This window comes from Neofelis nebulosa, chromosome 4 (assembly GCF_028018385.1).
Source record: "Neofelis nebulosa isolate mNeoNeb1 chromosome 4, mNeoNeb1.pri, whole genome shotgun sequence".
Lineage (NCBI taxonomy): Eukaryota > Metazoa > Chordata > Mammalia > Carnivora > Felidae > Neofelis > Neofelis nebulosa.
Window position 1 is genome coordinate 106,513,808 of NC_080785.1, and position 22,380 is coordinate 106,536,187.

The 22,380-nt window shown below is 48.5% G+C and overlaps 1 protein-coding gene across 1 annotated transcript in view; it reads right to left on the reverse strand.

The window, feature by feature from the left end:
* The window catches only part of ABCA13 (ATP binding cassette subfamily A member 13), a 390,771-nt gene extending 370,284 nt beyond the window's left edge, over window positions 1–20,487 (reverse strand). The window contains exon 1 of the mRNA XM_058725626.1: window positions 20,419–20,487. Coding sequence (XP_058581609.1) covers window positions 20,419–20,487 — 69 coding nt within the window. The remainder of the gene's footprint in view (window positions 1–20,418) is intronic.
* Between the last annotated feature and the right edge of the window lie 1,893 nt (window positions 20,488–22,380).

A 22,380-nucleotide genomic window follows, 5' to 3' on the forward strand; every position in this document is an offset into this window, starting at 1 on the left:
GTCCATTCACTCCCTATTCTTCCCTGTGCACATTTTTCTATTACATATAAATATATATATATATATATATATGATACAAAAGTGTACAGTCAGACACAAAACAGGCTAGGCATTCAATAATGCACAAACAGAAATTTACACTCTATCAGGATAGGAAGATATGTGGTTTTACACAAAAGAGGATGTCTTACTGGGGTGCCTGGGTGGCTCAGTTGGTCTGACTCTTGATTTGGACTCAGGTCATGATCTCGCGGTTTGTGGGTTTGAGCCCCGCATTTGGCTCTGCACTGAGAGTGTGGAGCCTGCTTGGGATTTTCTCTTCCTCTCTCTCTGCCCCTCCCCCCTCCACAAAAGAAATAAATTAACTTAAAAAGAGTGGACACCTGGGTGGCTCAGTCGGTTAAGCATCCAACTTCAGCTCAGGTCGTGATCTCACAGTTCATGAGTTCAAGCCCCGAGTCAGGCTCTATGCTGACAACTCAGAGCCTGGAATCTGCTTTGGACTTTGTGTCTCCCTCTCTCTCTGCCCTTCCCCTGCTTGTGGTCTGTCTGTCTGTCTGTCTCTCTCAAAAATAAACTTAAAAACATTTAAAAAAATTTTTAAAGAAAAGAGGGCATCTTACTATTTTAAAACCCACTTTATGTACTTTTTTTCTTTCTGTCTGTTTTTGGTTTTTTTTTTTTTTTTTTTTTTTTTTTTTTTTTACTGGTCTGCAAATCATTGTCTCCTATTTTCTTTTTGAGTTAAGGAATTTCTTCATTGGTCCTTTGTCGGCTTAAAGTATTTAAGCAAATATTTTCTCCAGTGTCTTATTTGCCTTTTAATTGTCAAAATCTTTGATGCAATCAATTCATCAATCTTTTTATTTATAGCATCTGGATTCTTGTTCCTACACATAATGAATGAATGATCATCATTCAAGGGACCCTTATCATGGCCAAATTAAAATAGGCAGTGGCAGCTGTGAAGCTATAAGAATTTACCTGTCCAGTCCTCACTTCAGTGGAAAATCTCCAGTTTCAAATGGAAATAACATTGTTACAAAAGCAAAACTCTACATCATATAATCTAGCAGTTTCTTAAAGATCTTGAACTGAAACAGAACCCCAGTTACACTTTAAAAAATAGTATCTCAGGGGGCACCTGGTGGTTGAGTCAGTTAAGCATCCGACTTCGGCTCAGGTCATGATCTCATGGTTCGTGAGTTCTAGCCCCAAGTCAGGCTCTGTGCAGGCTCTGTGCAGCCTATGTCTCTCTCTCTCTCTCTCTGACCCTCCCCTGCTCTCTTTCTCTCTTTCAAAAATAAATAAATGTTAAAGAAAATAGTATGTTAGTTTTTTATTTGTAAGCTAATCACCAGCTGCTCCAAAAAGCACAGGTAGGGGGAAAATCTCCCATTGTTGGAATGTGAAATAACTCCGTTCAGAAGACAAGTATCAAAACGCCCAGTTCTGCTGTGTCACTGCCCATTGTGAGCCAGTGAATCACCTCCTTTCACAAGACTCTCTCCCAGAGGCGCTCAGGGGCTCTTTCTCATCATATTTTTGTACCCTGGTTTCCTTCTCATGTGTCCTCATTGTCCTGGAGTCTTACCTGACATTTTTGATCCCCTCCCTGCTAACTGGGAATGCTTCCCCCCATCGCCCACACCGTGGGCCCCCCACGAGGGGCTTCCCCGCACTGGAAGGGCCGAGAACTGACAGCACCCATGCTGTCCCCCCTAAGGCAGCCCGGAGCAGATGCTACAAGATGCTGTGCTCTCAAGAAATTAATCAGCTTGGAGCGCCTGGGGGGCTCAGTCAGCTGGGCATCCGACTTTGGCTCAGGTCATGATCTCGCAGTTCGTGAGTTCCAGCCCCGCATCGGGTTTTTTGCTGTCAGCACAGAACCTGCTTTGGATCCTCTGTCCCCCTCTGTCTCTGCCCCTCCCCTGCTTGCGCTCTCTCAAAAATAAATAAACATTAAAAAAGAAAGAAAGAAAAGAAAAGAAAGAATCAGCTGGGAGAATCACTTGGGCTCACAAAACAGCAGCCACTGGATCAGGCGCCCACACAGCAGGGTCCCAAGCAGGGAGCTCCCACCAGGGAATGGAAAAAGTATTCAGTTCTGCACCCCAGATTCCACAGTCGCCCTCCCCATGACCTCAATGGGTGCCCCTCCTTGGTTCCTAAAAACACAGCTGAGACACAGCAGCATTTGGCGGAGACCTTCACAGCACACACACAGAAATACATACGTCAACGGCTCTCGGGTAAAACATTGGTGTCTCCTTACAGACTTTTTCTTCTTCCAGACAGAATGAGATGAGACAAAGAAAAGAAGGTGGAGGAGAAAGAGAGCCAACTTGTCTTTATATAAGATGAAAGCCACAAAAATGCCAAGAAACAGGTCTCTAGAGCAGATCAAGCAAGTTCAGTCCTAACTCAGCCCAGCAGCTCCAAACCTGTCATCCTGGGGGGCTTCCCCAGCGCCCGCATCTGCGGGGTGAGAGCCCTGAAGGCATCACCTCCCTCCTTCTTCCCGCAGGAGTCAGAGAAAGCTGCGAGCAATAAACAAAACACAGAGAAGTGAGCAATGAGTCCGAGTCTGTCGGAGAACAACTTCCCCGAAATCGGATGGAGTGAGTATGCTATAAAATGCTGGACGAAGGGGAACCCGGGGGGCTCAGTCGGTTAAGCATCTGACTCTTGATCTCGGCTCAGGTCATGATCTCACAGTTCGTGAGATCGAGCCCCGGATGGGGGTCTGTCCTGACAGCAGAGCCTGCTTGGGATTCTCTCTCTCCTTCTCTCTCTTTGCCCCTCCCCTGTTTACACCCTATCTCTCTCTCTCAAAATAAATGAAAAATTAAAAAAAAAAAAATTTAAATGAAAACTATAAAAATAAAACACTGGAGAAAATTCCAAGGCGGAGCACAGAGCCCAGAGCCCAGCCAGGGTAATAATGTCTGCATCTCCTCCCATGGGGATGTGAGTCCTCCCTCATCCCCACCACCCCCCCTGCCGTTGGCAATCAGCATATATAGGGTAAGCTCAGGGACAACACTGGGGTTTGAAGGAGAATTCAGACTGGTCTCAGATCTATTGACAAGAGAGTCAAGAACAAACACAACACCCGGCTGAGCCCTCCCAGAACGAATCAGATTTAAAAAAAAGCACAAAACAGCTGTCTAAGCATTCTGGAGGAATCACCCAAACACGCAAACCAAAGTCATAAAGCACGACTGGAAAAGAAACAACCCAAAGAACATGAAATTTCTTTACAATAGCTTCGTAAAGAAAAACAATTTAGTAAGAGCAAACTTTCGGAAAAAAGAGCTCAAAAGAAAAAAAAAGATGGTAAATGAAAAAGAGAGGTTGCAGATGTAAGGAAAACACAACAATAACAGAATGATTATTGTGGAGGGGCGCCTGGGTGGCGCAGTCAGTTAAGCGTCCGACTTCAGCCAGGTCACGATCTCGCGGTCCGTGAGTTCGAGCCCCGCATCAGGCTCTGGGCTGATGGCTCAGAGCCTGGAGCCTGTTTCCGATTCTGTGTCTCCCTCTCTCTCTGCCCCTCCCCCGTTCATGCTCTGTCTCTCTCTGTCCCAAAAATAAATAAAAAACGTTGAAAAAAATTAAAAAAAAAAAAAGAATGATTATTGTGGAAATCCAAAATTTAGACCTAGAAACTACACAGAGAGTAGTCGCTGGTTGAATTTGAATTTCTGCATCAAAGGAACAGTCTGAGATCACAACGGGGATTTTCTTTAAAACATTTTTAAAGGTAGAACCATAAACACAGAAAAGCATCCGACAAATACAACAAAAAACATGCTCAGAGATAGAACACAGAACTTCCTGGAAATAGAGAAGAGTTGTTCTAAAGACCAAAAGAATATGTTGTATTTCAGGGGGGAAAAATAAGCTATAGCTGAGCTATGGCTATCGAGCCCCAAAGATAAAAGAAGATTAGCACAGGTCTCCAGAAGGGGAGAAAAAAGGCAACTCACTGAAAGGAGGGGGAAAAATCAGTCCAGCCTCAAATATATCTTCGCAACATTCAGCGCTGGATGCTGACGCATCAGTATTTACAAAGTTCAAAGAGAAAGAAAGTGTGATAAAAATATGATAACCAACCAAAATGGCCCTTAAATGAAAAGCAACATACGAATATTCTCAATCGTAATGAACACAGATCATTTATTAACCTGAGCCAAGATCAAGAGTCAGACGCTTAACCGACTGAGCCACCTGGGCGCCCCTCCAACCAGTGTTTTATTCACTCCATCCAATTTGGGGCAAATTGTTCTACGACTTTGGATTCTTTTCATCTGATTATGTGAAGCCCTAGTCCATGAAACCCAAGGGGGAAATCTGGGCAATGACATCCGGCCAAAATAAAAAATGGGCAAAGTTTAATACCCAGTGATGTCACCTCTGATTCTGGTAGCATGTCAGCTAGAAACTACAGGACTCCTGCTAGGAGAACACAGTTCTTATTGCATGGCTGGACTTCCAGAAAGAAATCTCCAGAGAGCTGGGGTGAGGAGAGTGACAAAAAATAAATCAAAGAGAAGAGAGAATCATAAGTTGAATCTTTAAGTGTAAGATTTAGTTATAAAGGAAAGTCCCCTCAAGGGGAATGGAGGAGAGGCAGGTAGGGCAATATTTAAATAACGAATGCCTGAGAATTCTCCAGAACATACGATGACAGAGATTCATTGATAATGGAAATATAACATTTACCAGGAAACATAAATCCACATTAAAAACTTCAGCACAGTGCGAAGTGTCAGTCTTCGGCTCAGGTCATGATCTCACGGTTCCTGGGTTCAAGCCCCGTGTCAGGCTCTGTGCCGACAGCTCGGAGCCTGGAGCCTGCTTGGGATTCTGTGTCTGCCTCTCTCTCTCTCTGCCCCTCCCCATCTTGTGCCCTGTCTCTCTCTGTCTCTCTGTCTCTGTCTCTGTCTCTCAAAAGTATTAAAAAAGTTATTTAAAAAACCCAAACACTTCAGCACAATTAAGTCAAAGAAAAGTTCTCAAAAGCAATTCAAGAAATAAAGCCACACCATGTCAAAGGAATGGTCAGACTTGCGAGGGACTCAGCAAGAGCAAGAAACCAGAAGATGATTAAATATCTTTAGATTCAGACAAGAGGCTTAAGAAAAAGAACCATCATATATAGAAAGGATCACAACGTAATAAAAGAAGTGATAGGAGAGGAAGATGCAATAATTGGAGGCATTTATAAACTTATTAAACGTCCTCAAGAAAATAGAAACCAATAAGTGATAGAAACACAGAGAGAAAATTGGAGGGGCGCCTGGCTGGCTTAGTTGGTGGAGCTTGTGACTCTTGATCTCAGAGCTCCACATTGAGTACAGATTACTCAAAAATAAAAGCTTAGAAAAAAAGGCAATCACGAATTTACTTTCATCCAAGAAAATTCAATACCTGTCTCTCAATAATTCCCTACACCGGTAAGAATCACTTAGAAAATACTTTTTTTTGAAATAGTACTTTTTAAATAAGATGCCGTTTATAGTTTTGACAAAAGTATAAAACACCTAGGGAAGAAAATTTACCCAAAATACGTGCAATTCTTTCATGAAGAAAATTGTGAAACTTTATTGAAAGATACCAGAGAGAACCGGGTAAACAAACAGAGCCCGTTGGCGACATACAAGCAATGTCAATATCACTAAGGGGTTCATTCTACCCAAGCTAGTCCATGGGCTCAACGCAATTCCAGTGGAATCCCGACAAGTTTTTGCTTGTTGCATTTTGATTTGGCAGGTGTCGATTTTAATGAGCTGGTTCGGGAATGTACCCGGGAGATCAAAGGTCAATATCCAAGACAATTTTCACCAAAGGCTTGAAAGGATTTGTCCTCTCACATATCAAAACTTCCTATAAAAATAAGATGGGAAGACACAGGGTACTGTCAGTTCAGCGATACAGAAACTGACCTGAGGAGAGGCAAAGAGAGCCCAGGAACAGAACTTGGCATATTTGGAAACCTGATAGAGGAAGAAGGTGGTCAGCGGACCAATGGCAGAAAAAGTTGCTACTCAACAAACCACCAGGTCATGGGTGATCTGCAGAGTCGGGGAGCAGAGGCAGGGAGGTATCCGATCCTGAGCTCTCATTTTATACAAAGCTCTAAAAGTGAGAAAAAGAAACTTTAAGATGTTTATAAGAATACATGGTGCACCTTCTTCATGTCTTGGCGGTCTTAAACACGACAGGAAAAAGCATGAACAACAAAGGGAAATTAAGCCATATTAAAATTAAAATCTCTTTTCTTCAGAAAAGTTATTTTTTTAGAAGTGTCATTTATATAACAAAATTTTTAATGTTTATTTTTGAGAAAGAGACAGCGCACGAGCAGGGGAAAGGCAGAGACAGAGGGAGACACAGAATCCGAAACAGGCTCCAGGCTCCAAGCTATCAGCACAGAGTCCGACGCGGGGCTCAAACCCACGAACCACGAAATCATGACCTGAGCCGGAGTCGGACACTTAATGGACTGAGCCACCCAGGAGCCAGCCACAGACTTGGAGAATCTGTTTCAACATATGTAATTGACATTCCAGAATATATACACATTCCTACAAATCAGTGGGGAGATTGATTACCCCATAGAAAATACTCAAAGGATAAGAGCAGAGAGGAGCAAATTAGGAACACCCCATAACACACACGACAGGGTGCTCGGTCTCAGCAGTAGGAAGTACTTAGGAAGATGCAAATTAAACCCCAACAAAATACCATTTTACACCCACCAGTTCAGAAAAAAGTAAAACCTCTGACACCACCAAGTATCGGTGGGGACACGGATCCACAGGAACTTTAGAAAACAGCCCAGCAACATTAGCAAAGCGGAAGGTGCACATTCTATGACCCATATATTTCAACAACTATATAATAAGTTGAAGCATGTTAATTTATCTTTATTACACTGGTTTGAGCCTATGAAAAGGATTCGAGCTGGTAGGTAATTACATACATGAATCAAGATGTGGGTCCAAGAATGCTTATGTTATTTTGTGAATGAGAAAAAAGAAACCGGAAGTCATGCAAAAATACAGGAGAATGTATCGTTCAATTGCTGTCCACTGAGCAGTGAAAATAAGTGCACTCAGGGGCTCCTGGGGGGCTCAGTGGGTGGAGTCTGTGACTCTTGATATTAACTCAAGTCATGATCTTCAGGTTGGTGGGTTGGAGCCCCGAGTCGGGCTCTGTGCTGGCAGTGTGGAGACTGCTTAAGATTCTCTCTCTCTCTGTCCCTCTCTCTCTCTCTCTGCCCCTCTCCTCTGCTCTCACTCTCTCTCTCTCTCTCTCTCTCTCTCTCTCTCAAAGAAAGGGAGGGGTGCCTGGGTGGCTCAGTTGATTAAGCCTTCCACTCTTGATTTCTGCTCAGGTCATGATCTCGAGGTTTGTGGGTTCGAGCCCCACGTTGGGCTCCGTGCTGACAGTGTGGCACCAGTTTGGGATTCTCTCTCTCTCTCCCTCTCTCTCTCTCTCTCTGTCTCTCAAAAAATAAATAAATAAACATAAAAATTTTTTTTAAAAAGTGCACTCATCCATCCATTCATTCATTCATTCATTCATCAGGGAGTGGGTCGCAAGTGTCAGGCACTGAGGAACAGCAGTGAACACCCACGGCCGAGTCCCTGCCTGGGAAGATGGAGCAGATGTATGCATACACATCCCAAGAGTGCGGTTCCCCCGGGGATGCACATGTGCGGACGACCAGGCCCTGTCCTCACACCCTTCGTCGGCATAGCCCTGGACAGTCTGCAAGCTCGTGCTCATCTGTTATTTTAGCCTTCCACCAACCAGTGAGGTAGGTCACGTTGTGCACAGTCTGTTGCCCGGTCTCCTTGGACTAGTTTTCAAGGGAATCTGAATCAACCTCAGGCCTGTCGATGAAATAAACACTTTCCTATCTTACTTGAACAGAACGTTTTATGAGCGGAGCTTAATGAAACCCATTTTTAAATCCTCAGGCTTACTCAGGCAGTGTGTGGTTTCGGTTACAACTGAAAACCACAAAGAACCAAACGCCCCGGTACAAAAAGCACAATTGCTGATGAATCAAGAAGGAAGGAGGCTCTTACCAGGAAGAAGGTAGTCATGAGACTCATGGAGGAAAACATCCTAACAAGTTTAGAATATCAAGGAAGCTGAAGCAAAGCATGTAATTAGTCTGCTGCTCGGTCTTTGGAAACAAAGGGCTTTGCCTAGAGCGTGAAATTCTATTGTGTCTCTTTGGGGCGCGCACGGATCTCTGGATGGCAGCTTCTCAGAAGAGGGGACTTTCCCAGAAGTATTATGAGGTCCTGGCTGTAAACCCTGCGATAAGAGAGGGTCCAAACAAAGCCTGACTCAAAACCAAATAGCAACCATCCACCCAGTTGGCCTAAATCCATTGCCACCTTGACCTGGGACTTCCAAACCCCTCTCCAACAGAGTCCAAAATTCCCTCTCTAAGAGAGCCTGTGCAAATCTTTATGTTGGCCAATGAGTTAGCTGGGGGCTGAGAGATAGAAATGGATGAGTTCTCTCACTCTCCTACTTTTTTGTTTTTGTTTTTGTTTTTTTGGTGCTGTTACTTTTTTGGCTTTATATTGAAAAGCAATTGCTTTTTATTCAACACTCACATACTAAACATTCATGTTGCAGCTATTCAGGGTGTCCAAAACAGGCTCAACCAGGGTCTCCTGGATGGCTCAGCTGGTTAAGCATCCGACTCTTGATTTCAGCTCAGGCCATGATCTCACAGTTCGTGAGATGGAGCCCCACATTGGGCTCTGCGCTGGCAACGTAGAGTCTGCCTGGGATTCTGTCTCTCCCTCTCTCTCTGTCCCTCCCCAGCTCATGCTCTCTCTCTCTCTCATAATAGGAAAACATTCTTTTAAAAAATTAAAAACAACAGGGGCACTTGGGTGGCTCAGTCGGTTAAGTGTCTGACTTCAGCTCAGGTCATGATCTCATGGCTCGTGGATTTGAACCCTGCATTGGACTCTGTGCTGACAGCTCAGAGCCTGGAGCCTGATTCAGATTCTGTGTCTCCCTGTCTCTCTGCCCCTCCCCTGCTCACACTCTGTCTCTCTCTCTCTCTCTCTCTCTCTCTCTCTCTCGAAAATAAAAAAACATTAAAATAATAATAATAATAAAAAATAATTTTAAAAAACAAAGAAAAAGCAATGGTGATACTGGAAGATATACAAACTAAACCTGGCCAATAAAAATGCAGAAACAAACAAAATGGAACAACTGTTGGGGTGGGGGTCGGGTACTTGAAATCCATGCATTAAGGTCTCAATGAGTAAACCACAGGAGAAAATCACTAGCCTCCTACTTACAAAATTGGAAGAGAATTTGATGGGCAATTTATTATTTTTTAAATATCTTCTTTTTAAGTAATCTCCACATAGCCCCAGCGTGGGGCTCGAACTCACAATCCCGAGATCAAAAGTCGAGTGCACCACTCAACTGTGCCAGCCCGGTGCCCCGATGGACAATCTAAATAAGGGAAAATACAGATAAAAATGCTCCCTTTGGGGGAACCCCGGGTGGCTCAGATGGTTAAGCATCCAACTTTTGATTTCAGCTCAAGACAGGATCTCACAGGGGCGCCTGGGTGGCGCAGTCGGTTAAGCGTCCGACTTCAGCCAGGTCACGATCTTGCGGTCTGTGAGTTCAAGCCCCGCGTCAGGCTTTGGGCTGATGGCTCGGAGCCTGGAGCCTGTTTCCGATTCTGTGTCTCCCTCTCTCTCTGCCCCTCCCTCGTTCATGCTCTGTCTCTCTCTGTCCCAAAAATAAATAAAAAACGTTGAAAAAAAAAAAAAAGACAGGATCTCACAGTTGCTGGGATCAAGCCCCACGTTGGGCTCTGCGTTGACAATGCAGAGCCTGTGTGGGATTCTCTCACTCCTTCCCTCTCTCTCTCTGCCCCTCCCCTGCTCACACTCATTCTCTCTCTCAAATAAACTTAAAAAAAATAATAATAATAAATAAATATAAAAATATTCCCTTTTACGCTGATGTCTCAAAAGAGAAGATTAAAGAAAGTTTAACGTGCCACCAGACCTGTACGAAGTCTGGGCACACAGACCACACACACGCGCTCAGTTAGGCCAACACAGGCTGGGAAAACACAACCCTGGACACACCGGTTGGTAGCCATGACTTGCACGTCCCTTCTGAAAGAAAGCTGGCCGGCAGGTAGCAGAAACCACAGCAATGCGTAGTAGTTTGGGCTCCTTTTGGCTCGGATGTACCACTGTTTGGAACGTATTCTAACATAATTGGGGTGGGGAGGCACCAGCAGGCCCAGCACCAAGGTAATGCTCTGTATGACATGATGCATCAAACAGAGGTATGTGGCCATGGTCCTCATACCACTGCAGACAGGGAAGCCCTCCAACAGAATGCCTCATTACAGCAACTCTTGATGACCCAGTGCCCCAGGCAGGGACGTGGAGGTGACCAAACCTTTATCTAGCAAGGGGTAGAGTTCTGCACAGGGTGGCCGGGCCAGGTGGGGACCGCTGCCCCCCAGGCCCCGAGCAGGTGGCCCCTGCTCCCAGCCTCCCTCATCCGAGAAATGGGAATGAGAAGTCCTACCCTGCAGGGGCATGGGGAAGACCAAACAGGCCTGGGGTGGGGGACCTGAGGAAGTTACGATGCACAGGGGAGACAGGACACTGGAAGCACACAGGAAAGGGCCAGGGCTGAGAAGACATCCCAGGTCCCCCAAGGGCACCCACAACACTATCTCACCTTTGACCATCAGTCCCTCCTAGCAGCCCTGTGTCCCTCACACAGCCCCTAAGTCTAGGAGAGGTCAGGATGGGTGGCATGCACATGCCTGCTTGCCTCTTCCCCGCCCTCCCCCCATCCTTAAGGAGTGGTTGTTTTCAAACGGGGGCCCTCGGGTGCACAGGTTAGACTCTGCCAGGAGCTCTTGCTTGGAACCCGCAGGGCGACAGGTGCCTGTGAGCACAGCCTGGGGACAAGCTCCTGCTATCTGGTCCAGGACTGGGACTGTGATGTCCCTCCCTTGGGTGAGCACTGATTTAGCCACAGGCAGACAGGGCAGGAAGGGGCCCCAGATGTGGAGAGAGCAACTGACACAGCTGAGTGGCAAATGCAGAGCTGATCTCGGGGCCCCAGGGTGACAAAATGTATGTCCTCCTCAGTCTCCATGGTCCCTGGGACACAGCCTGGGCCTGTAATACAATCTCACAAAACAAGCCTGAAGTCTCCCTTGCCCTTCTTCTCTGGAGTTATTGTTACCAGGAGGTTGGTTTCATTTTATTTTGTTTTAACCTTGCTTGTAAGCCAAAACCCAGGCTTATCTGAGCCAAAGTAAATAAAACAGGGAAACTCCAGGATTCCTAACAAGACCCACATCCCGGAGTAGGGAGGGGGCACCTCTCTGGAAAAGAAGATGATTCTGCTTTTGGTTTTTGGTTGTTTGTTGTTGCTTTTGTTTTTGTTTCTTCGTGGAAGCCACATGAATTCACCATGCTAAATAGAAACTTCCAGAACTAGCTTTTTGAGGATCTTGCCATTTTCCCTTCCCATATGTTGGTAACATTTTCAGCAGAAAAGCAATGTAAACAGGGTTTTTGTTTCCTTTCCACCTTGACAAACAACCACATTGAGAACCGAAAAATCGGATGCCTTGTTTCTGAAACCCAGTTCGTTTTCTACACTTTTGAAAGACTGGATCTTCTGACATTCTTTTTTATTTTTATTTTTGAGTTTATTTATTTATTTTGAAAGAGAAAGAGTGGGGGAGGGGAAGACAGAGACAGAGGGAGAGAATCCCAAGTAGGTTCCACACTGTCAGCACAGGGCTCAGTGTGGGGCTCGAACTCACCAACCGTGAGATCATGACCCAAGCTGAAATCAAAAGTCAGATGCCTAAACTACTGAGCTACCCAGGCGCCCCTGGATTTTCTTGCATTCTTCAACTTGGGCCTTGATGCAGGACAGAAGAACATCTACAGCGAGCAAAACTCTAACACACTTTCTGTGCAGAAGGTGTGCCCACTGCCCCTCAGAAGTGGTCTCTGAGCTCCACTCCATCATGTGTGCTGAGACCATGAGGAAGAAAAGGAAGATGAAGGTAAGGAACTGGAAGCATATTAAGATCCATCAAAATGAGGGGCCCCTGGGAGGGTTAGTCAGTTGAGAATCAGACTTTTCAGCTCAGGTCATGATCTCCTGGTCTGTGGGTTCGAGCCCTGCTTTGAGCTCTGTGCTGGCAGCTTGGAGCCTGGAGCCTACTTCAGATTCTGTGTCTCCCTCTCTCTCTGCACCTCCCCCGCTCACACTTTGTCTCTCTCTATCTCTCAAAAAGTGAATAAACGTTAAAAAGTGAAGAAAAAAAAAAAAAGATCCATCAAAATAAAAGCAAAGGCCCTGTGGCCAGCATGGTAGGAGCAGGAGAAAGGCAAAGAAACCCACGCGGCCTACACACACGCCTGCACCCCCCCCAAAGATACAAAAAGACATTTGTGTTTCAATATTCAATTTCTGAACTGCTTTTCCTGGACCCCTGCTCTGAGTAAGCTGAGACACACTTGAATGACCTTCAGTGACCCTCGGTGACCTTTGGTGAAGCCAGTTTCCCCCGGGGGCCAGGGCCACCTGCTCCCCAGCACCCCTGCCAGGGACAGCCTGACAACCAGAGGAGAGAGCAGCCATGGAGGCCATCCAGGGGTCTTTGCAGGGGGACGTGGATTCCCCTGAGGCTCCCGCGGCCGCCTGAGGACACCCTGCCTCCCTCCCCGCCATCTTGCTCAGCAGCGCCTGGTCTGCAGCTCCAGGGGTGCATGGGTGGAGGCCACCTGCTCTCAGAGGTCTCAGAAGGCACCCCTCAGGGCACCCCGCCAGGCTCCACTCTGAACCAGCAGCCAACGAGAACGCCCTGACCACAGGGATGGCTAAACTACCAGAGCCGCACAGGCGGTCAGTTCTGCTGAGCGCAAGGTTACCAGGGAGCAGGGCTGGCGCCACCAGGACAGCCGTCTGGGAGAGCGAGGCCCCAGGCTGTGTCCCAAACCCGGCTCAAGAGGCCGGGTCCTTCCACGAGAGACCTGAGGACCTGCTGTGGGGCCAGAGTCACTGAGTCGAAGGTTCTGGGGCCCTGACGTGGACGGGCAGTGGACAATGCCAGCGTGGACTCTCCCTCACTGCCCCACCGCAGGGGATTTCTCTGTGCCCAGGAGCCCACCGTTGTCGTTGGTCCAGTCCCCGCACTGATGCCGACCAGACATGCGGAATTCAGGCCGCTGGCCTCGGCTGGGACATGGGCCCCTAGCCGGCAGGTCGGGTAGCTGAGACGGCCCAGAGGCTGCAGGCTTCCAGCCTGGAGAGGAGCCCATGCAGCTGGTGGTGATTCACTCCATGCTGAGCAGACGGTGGAAACGCGTTCTTAGGGGGACCCGTCCCTTCTCTTTGAATATTTATGTATGTATTTTTGAGGGGGGAGGGGCAGAAAGAGACAGAGAGAGAATCCCAAGCAGGTCTGTGCTGTCAGCGCAGAGCCCAATGCAGGCCTCGAACTGGCAAACTGTGACATAGTGACCTGAGCAGAAATCTCGAGTCAGACAATTAACCGACTGAGCCCCCCAGGTGCCCCCTGGGGACACCTGGTCTGATGAATTTCCTTTGTTTGACGGACTTCTTCCTTGAGAGAGGGGACAGAGTGTGACACCAGAGGTCAAGCCACCCGGGAGCACTGTGCCATTTAAAAGTCCCAAGCCACACAAGGCGAGGGTTTGTCTCATCGAACCAACATGTTAGAGCCCCAGGATGGGTCACGTACACACCCTGTGAGGGGCAGAATTGTCTCCTCCCCGGATTCACATGTTCAAGTCTGGACCCCCAGAACCTCAGAATGCGACCTGATTTGGAAACATGCCCGTTGCAGATTTGGTTACGTTGAGATGAGGTCATGTTGGGCCTCACGCTGGGGTCAGGCGGGCGGTCCCGGGTCAGAAATGACCGTGTCCTCATAAAAAGGAGAAGTTGAAAGTCCTGGAAGCAACTTGTTTCATCTTTTAATGACAATGCAGGGGCACCTGGGGGCCCAGTCTTTTAAACGTCAGACTCTTGGTTTCAGCTCAGGTCATGATCTCATGATTTGTGAGATAGAGCCCCACGTCGGGCTCTGTGCTCACGGCCTGGAGCCTGCTTGGGATTCTCTCTGCCACCCTCTTTCTGGCCCTCCCCCTGCTCACTGTCTTTCCCTCTCTCTCTCTCTCTCTCAAAATACATAGATAAACTTTTTTTAAAAAGCAGGGTTTTTTTTAATTCTTCTCTATAATAATCTCTTTCTTTTAATATAAAAGGCATGCGTTTTCCCCAACCGACTAAAACTGAGCGTCAGAAGAAAACGGAAAAAAGGACACACGTGAGCTGAGACAGATGTGGAGGGAGGGAGGTGCGAAGACACAGGGCGGAGACACTGTCCACAGCCAAGCAGAGAAGGCTCAGAAGCGACTAGCCCTGTGGACTCCTGTTTTCAGACTTGGAGACTTAGAGCTGAGACGGTGTCTGTCTGCAGTCCCGACCCAGCCTGTGGGTTTGCAAAGGCAGCCCGAGCCGACTGGGGCTGGGTCCCAGGATCCACACGGTCCCAGGATCCACACGGTCCCAGGATCGACACAGTCCCAGGATCCACACGGTCCCAGGATAGACACGGTCCCAGGATCCACACGGTCCCAGGATAGACACGGTCCCAGGATCCACACGGTCCCAGGATCCACACGGTCCCAGGATAGACACGGTCCCAGGATCCACACGGTCCCAGGATGGACACGGTCCCAGGATCCACACGGTCCCAGGATCCACACGGTCCCAGGATGGACACAGTCCCAGGATCCACACGGTCCCAGCGCCAGCACCGATGCATCCCAGCTGCCTTGCAGGTGACAGGAGAGGCCCCACTTTTGACTTCTCAGAACACCCAATGCAAGAATATTGGTAAATATTTTCAGCACCAACATTCCATGCCGGTGACTTTTCTTTAACTTTTTCAATCCACAAAAACCACAAACAGGTCATTATTGTCCATAACCCCTTCCGCAAACGCTTTTCTAAACATCAGTCTGTTCATATAGTTACTATTGGAACTCCTGCACTTTCTTGTTTCCTCTAATATGAAGCTATTCTGCTGCTTTAAGATTTTATTTTTACGGAGCCTCCACACCCAACAGGCTCGAACCCACAACCCCGAAATCAAGAGTCGCATGGTCCACAGACTGAGCCAGCCAGTGCCCCTACCCGGCTATTTTAAAAAATATACACAAGAACTGAAGCATCTTTGGGGTGTTTGGGTGGTTCAGTCGGTTAAGCGTCCGACTTCGGCTCAGGTCATGATCTCACAGTCCGTGAGTTCGAGCCCCGCATCAGGCTCTGTGCTGACAGCTCAGAGCCTGGAGCCTGTTTCAGATTCTGTGTCTCCTCCTCTCTCTCTGCCCCTCCCCTGCTCACACTCTCTCTCTGTCTCTGTCTCTGTCTCTGTCTGTCTCTCTCTGAAAATTAAATGAACATTAAAAGAAATTTTTTTAAGTAAGTGCAGCATCTTTTCAGGAGCCATCATTTGATCCTTTTTCAAACCTGCCTAGCAGAGGTCAGCTCCTCACATTTCACCCTCTGGTTCCAATTAACACTCTTATAAACCTTTATGGCAAATCTGGGAACAAATAGTGGATGTGTTGTAATTATACAAAACCCGTAACATTTGCCTGTGTCTACGAGCATTCTGCCACACGTGTGGCCCTCGAAAGCGAGAATGTGGGGCTTTACGGGTAGCGAGGGCCTGGGGTGTGGGGCCAGCAGGTGGAACCTGGTTCCTGGTCAAATGGTGGCCGGTAGGCTTTTGTGATTTCCGTCAGCCCCCTCGACCCACAGCTGGGAACGGACCCCGGGTTTATAGGACCATGATGCCCTCATATTAAAGTGCGCCCCAATCCCCCTGAGCTAGCCAAAATGTTTGCATGCGCTTTTCATCGATGGAGAGAGGAACTAGAAACACAGAGCAGAGAGGAAGATTCTAACACAGGCAGGAGAGAACAGTCACTGTTCCAGGATTGAGGGGCGGGGACTGGTGGTGGGGGCGGGGACTGGTGGGGGGCGGGGCTACTGCCATCCACCTGTGCAGGCTAAAGGGTCAGCCTGTGTCTTAAAAAAACACGGGAAAACCTCAAAAGGTGCAGAAAGAGGACGTCCCAGCAGCAGATGCTTGGCTTTCCTTATTTCTTCTTGCTGCTATTAAATTATTAGCATGAGAGGCAACGAATCAGATTGACTTACAGTTAAAATGAAATGTAAAGGTGTGTGTGTAAATTCATGCGGCAAGGCTCGCGGCCAGTGGCCATTTGCGAGTGTTGGCAAGGTTGATCCGAAGTGGCCCCTGCGGGGCCCCTCCCGGGGCACCGTCAGCTGCTCTGGACGTGCCCAGAGCACTGTCCTCATCCGACCCAGAATCCGGGAAACTCACTGCAGAGAAATGACCTAGCAAGAGATGCGTCCTCCAAGTCTAAAGATGTCATGTGGAACAGTAAGATCTAGGAGGAAACTTAACGTCCAGCGTAAAGACACGGTTTAAGAATTTATGTGTATCCAACCGACCGCCTAGTTTGCAACAAAACCGTTAAATTCAAAGACCGAAGGGAAACTTTTAAAATGTCGGGTTTCCGTGTTAAGGGATGGCAAAAACAAAAAGCCATGACTTTAATTATGTAAAAATATCACATCATGGGAGTGCCTGAGGGGCTCAGTCGGTGAAGCGTCCTATTTCTGCTCAGGTCATGATCTCACGGTTTGTGGGTTCGAGTCCCGTGTGGGGCTCTGTGCTGACAGCTCGGAGCCTGGTGCCTGCTTCGGATTCTGTGTCTCCCTCTCTCTCTCTGCTCCTCCCCCCGCTCGCACTATGTCTCTCTTGCTCTCAAAAATAAAAAAAATTAAAAAATTAAAAAATAAAAAAAAAATGGGGCGCCTGGGTGGCGCAGTCGGTTAAGCGGCCGACTTCAGCCAGGTCACGATCTCGCGGTCCGTGAGTTCGAGCCCCGCGTCGGGCTCTGTGCTGACAGCTCGGAGCCTGGAGCCTGTTTCCGATTCTGTGTCTCCCTCTCTCTCTGCCCCTCCCCCGTTCATGCTCTGTCTCTCTCTGTCCCAAAAATAAAAAAAAATAAAAAAAAAAACGTTGAAAAAAAAATTAAAAAAAAAAAAATTAAAAAAAAATTTTTTAATAATTTTTTCCCAAGAAGAGTGGAAAGTCACCAATCTATGGAGCTAAGCACAAAGATGAATATAAGGGTACTATTCATCCATTCTACACTATTCTAATTTTCTGTCTCAAGCATCCACGATCAAGCATTTTCTAAAGGAATGATACAATAATAAAATATCATGAAATGAAGGGGTTTTTTTTTTTTCTTTAAAGAAAATACAGAAACAGCGTGAGGTGATAGCTCACTGCACTTTGGGTCTGCATCACCTCACAAAGAGCGCCTGCTTCGAATTTACTCTGCAGACGGTTGGAGGCCGCCTGCCCCCTGGGGTCAGGGGCTTAGCCCACAGTTTCACCGATCCCCCCCACCCCATTGGCAGAGGCAGGAAGCCCTGTGCACAAACCACTCGCGGGCTATGGCTGGGGGCCAGGATGCAGCTTGGAAATAGGTCAGTTTGGAGCCACTGGCACAAGGCTGGACTGAGTATTTCCAGTGCAGTGGGCACGGAGGGGTGGGAACACGTTCCCTGCCTGGGGCCACTGCTCCCCAACGCGCAAGCACAAGCTGAGCCATCCTGGGCCCTCCCCTATCCTCGGTCTCCAAGGCCACCTCCTTCCAGTACCTGAGACCTCCCAGCACCACCGTCATCGCCCATGTAAGAAAACGATTCCTGGGGCACCTGGGTGGCTCAGTCAGTTAAGTGTCTGACTTTGGCTCAGGTCATGATCTCACAGCCTGTGAGTTCGAGCCCCGTGTCGGACTCTGTGCTGACAGTTCAAGAGCCTGGAGCCTGCTTCGGATTCTGTGTCTCCCTCTCTCTGCTCCTCCCCACCCCGCTTATGCTCTGTCTCCCTCTCTCTTTCTCTCAAGAAATAAATGAACATTAAAAAAAAAACAAGAAAAAAGAAAACGTTCCTGCTCCTATATCGGGCACATATGTGGGCACACGGTGGGCACTAACTCACTTCATCCTTGCATTCAGTCTCTTCTTACAGGGAGGAGAACCAGGTCGGGAAATGTGCCTACGCAAGTGAACTAGGAAGTGGCAGAGCAGTTAGGAACCCAGGAGGGTGGGCTCCCCATTCTCTACACCACACCCCGCACTCCCTGCGCCCTGTGATGTTGCCGAATAGCCTGCCGCAAGTGTCATTTCCCGCTTGTGCAGGGATAGCTGTGGGGTTTATCCCCAGAAACAGGCTTATGAAATATGTGCTTGTATATTTCACTGCTTTTTCTCTGTCCGAGCTGTCAGCACAGCGCCCAACGCGGAGCTCGAACCCACGAACCACGAGATCATGACATGAGCCTAAGTCAGATGCTTCACCGACTGAGCCCCCCAGGCGCCCCCTGAGCTACAGCAACTTGAGGGCAGGACACAATTTGTCTGGCACACCCAGCATCTAGCATCTAACGGAGATGCAATAAATATTGTAGTCCTTTCTTCCTTTACTCTTGCAACCAATATTTATCGAACACCTATTGCGGGCAGATAGCATCTGGGTGCTAGAGAACACGTTGGCAAACAAATCAGAAAAAGTTCCCTGCTCACACGGATCTGAGATACTGAGGCAGGCTCCAGAGCAAGCTGACAAGTCAGTAAATCCGTGGCATGTTGTGAGGTGGTAACTACACGAGGCAAAGAAGGGCAGCATGCAGGACCACACTTCAGTGAGTTGACATCAAATGAATGAGTGAGTGAAGAATGTCTATCTGAATGTCACCGTGACTATGTATAAACTGACATTACAGGCTAGACTATCCCGGAAACGGCCTCCCTGAGCCGACAGACAAAAAGCCTGAGAAACTAACTTCCACCTGTGATATTTCTTCCGCAGGAAAATGGGCTCCATTCCTCAAAACCTCTATGTCAGTAAAATTCGACTTTTGACTTACAAAGTCAATATGATTATATTATATAATGATATACATGATATAATGATGTCATTATAATATGATGTTCATGAACTGAAAAACACTAAGGCACTAACAATCGGTTAAGAGCAGAAGCCTCCTTGTTAGTTCCTGATCTTAAAACCTGTCAGGGGTGCCTGGGTGGCTCAGTCCGTTGAATGTCTGACCTCGGTTCAGGTCACGATCTCACAGTTTGTGAGTTCAAGCCCCGCATCGGGCTTTGTGCTGACAGTGCAGAGCCTGCTTGGGATTCTCTCTCTCTCTCTCTCTCTCTCTGCCTCTCCCCAACTTATTATTCTCAGAGTGAATACATAAACTTAAAAACATAAATAACTTGTGCAATCAAATTTCCAACTGAAGTCATTTGAATCCTGAAGGTCTTTGCATGAGAAAGAACGCATCTTTTTCGACATTTACCCTATTTTGAGAAAGAAGGAATATTCCGGATATGAGAAGTTAGCAAAATGAAATTCAGTGTCAGTTACTGAATGGCTTCAAACAGAACAATGCGTCAGCAGGGAAACCCCGTGTGCTCAGTGTGGACCTTAGAATCGGAAACCCTGTGACGGCCGATCTCCGTCTGCTGAAAACGACACAGAGACGCTGTTCATTTCAATCTGGCAGCGTTACAAATAAAGGCGAGGTCATCATCCTAATAAGCCGGTGATTTCTGCTCCGTTAAACCGCACACTTACAGGCTATTTGTGTAACACTAACACAAGCCTGGTTTGAGCAATTCCAATCTACTCAGGCGCCTTGTGATGTAATTTGGATAAAGTCCCCAAGAGATGAGAATTAGGCTCAAGGTGTGATATCGAATAGCCCCAAGTGGACGTGTCAGGCCCGCTCTGGCGACAGACACCACTGCCTCCCGCCGTGGGGTCGCATCTGTAACATACTATGCATGCCTTGTCCCCTCAACCAGGGGGATGTGCAGTTTCATTTTTAGAGCCGATGCCCCAAAACACTGATTACAGTTCAAATTCCACCTTTATATTTTGAGGGGGGGTGGTTTCTAAGCTAGCCCTTTTCGCACCAGATGGGCGCAGCCTGGATCTCATCACCCGGATTTCATGCCGGTTGTGACAGTTCAGCTATTTTGGTCCTGAGGGCAGGTTCTGACTGCCAGAGACCCAGCCCCCCTCCCACACTTCCCTGCAGAGCGGGGCAGGCCCGCCAGGCCCCCCACCCCGGACCCTCCGTCCTCACAGCACACTCTTCCCTTCCCCGGGACCCTTGGGAAGTGTGCCTCACACACACTCACCGGGTGCCTGAGTCTGCAAAGCCAGTTCTTCCAGATCAGGGCTCCGAACTGGCGCCCAGCCGGCCCCATGCCCGTTCTCGGTCAGGAAGCCAGCCGGAGCCCGGGCTTATATCTGCGGGGCTGGGGGAAGGCTGGGCAGCATTAGTCAATCCCAACAAAAGTAAGTGAGGCAAGACAGATTACTAGTGGCTGCACACGGCAGGCATCAAATGTCCCTCTTGTTCTGCGTCTGTTGAGAAATCTTGTCTTTTCACGGGCGGCCCTGCATTCTGGGAGGGTTGGGTTACCGGAGGCGGCCCCGGGGCCCTTTCCCGCACACGTTTCCAAGAGCGCACACCAGTGATGACAGCGGGCGGGGAGGCAGTGCTGGAGGTGACGCGGCCCCCCAGCCCTGATGTGAATTCAGTGGAATGAGTCCTCCCCTCCCCTGGCACCAGCTATCGCAGAACTAACCAGGACATTTTTGGAGGTCCCCTGGCAGAGAATCCGGGGGAAAGAGATGGAGAGCGGTACTGGTGTTCCCCAGGGCACAGTAGAGGGGTGGTTAAGTTCAAGGTCTGCTGTGCCGCTGTGCGTCCTCCTCCATGACCCCTCACTTCGCCCTTTTCTCCCAAGGGGCCCATCCTTCCTACAGCAGCCAGAGCAGGGGTCTGATCAGCCTCCCCCAACCCCAGGGCCTGTACGTAAACCCTGGGTGGTGTGGAAAGGATGAGGGAACCTTAGGCAAGCAGAGGGAAAGCACAAGCCAGCACCCCCACCCCCCAGGGGGGATGTGTGTGACATTCCTCAGGCACTCTGGCTGCCCAAGAACAAAGGAAAAGAAAGAAAACAAACAGTTAACTGATAAGAGACCACAGTCCTGCAGGACAGGAGTCTCCATCAGTTTGCAAATATCTTAGTAAATTACAAGAAAAAGGCAGTCTTACCCATAGCCTCCGCCACGGAAACCTACAAACTCATTCCCAGAACCCCAGCATCACCCTCCCCTCCATAGCGATGTGGGGAACACAGGCAGAAGGAAATGGCAGGTAACATGAAATGTCCTCCTAACCTGTAGCCCATTGACAGATACTCGAGGCAAGTACAGAGCAGCACGTTTCTCCAGAAACCCCTGCCCGAGTCACGTTGCCTTCCTAGAGGGAAAACAGCCATAGCCAGACAGTAACAGGGCTTCCAGGATCCCATGGGTCCTCTTTAGCACATCAAAGTCCTTCTGGAGGCCTCCCTTTGCCTTTCCCTCCCCCAACTGCACAGTATAGAACCAGTCTCTCCTCCCAAGCCCAGCACAGCTCTCTCTGCCCTCGGGTCCTGTCCCCATGCTTTAATAAAATCACCTTTTTGCACCAAAGACATCTCAAGACCATCAGCTCTCACCCCCACCATCACCCCAAAACCTCAACAGTGAGACAACAAAGGCCAGCCCCTCCCCCGTCTGTCCTTCATCACCGCTGCCCGCGAAGGGGGCCCTTGGCAAAGTGCCTCTCTGGCACCCTCACCGAGAAGGAGGCCGGAATCAGCAAGCCTGCGGGTCCCCCCGGGCCCAGGCTGACTCTTGCACACCTTGTCTTTCTAACGGGCCTGTGGGATTCAGCTGGCCTGCGCTTGCCCCATCATCCCCAGGCCCGGGCTCCCGGTTCCTGTTGCCCCCATTGTGGTCACAGGAGTGTCAGGCAAGCCGACTCTTGTGTTCCTCCGTTTCATAAAGCAATTTTCACAAGCTGAGAACGTTCCATCAGTGGCTTTTGCAACAGGAAACAGGGGCGCAGGCTTCAGCAAAGGGATTGACTCAATTATCCCAGAAAGCTATTTTTTTAAAAGAACATCATTTTATTTTTTTATGTTTCTTTTTAATTTTTTGAGAAAGCGCACGCACGAGTGGGGGAAGGGCAGAAAGAGAGGGAGACAGAGGATCCCAGGCAGGTTCTGTGCTGACAGCAGAGACCCCGACGTGGGGCTCAAACC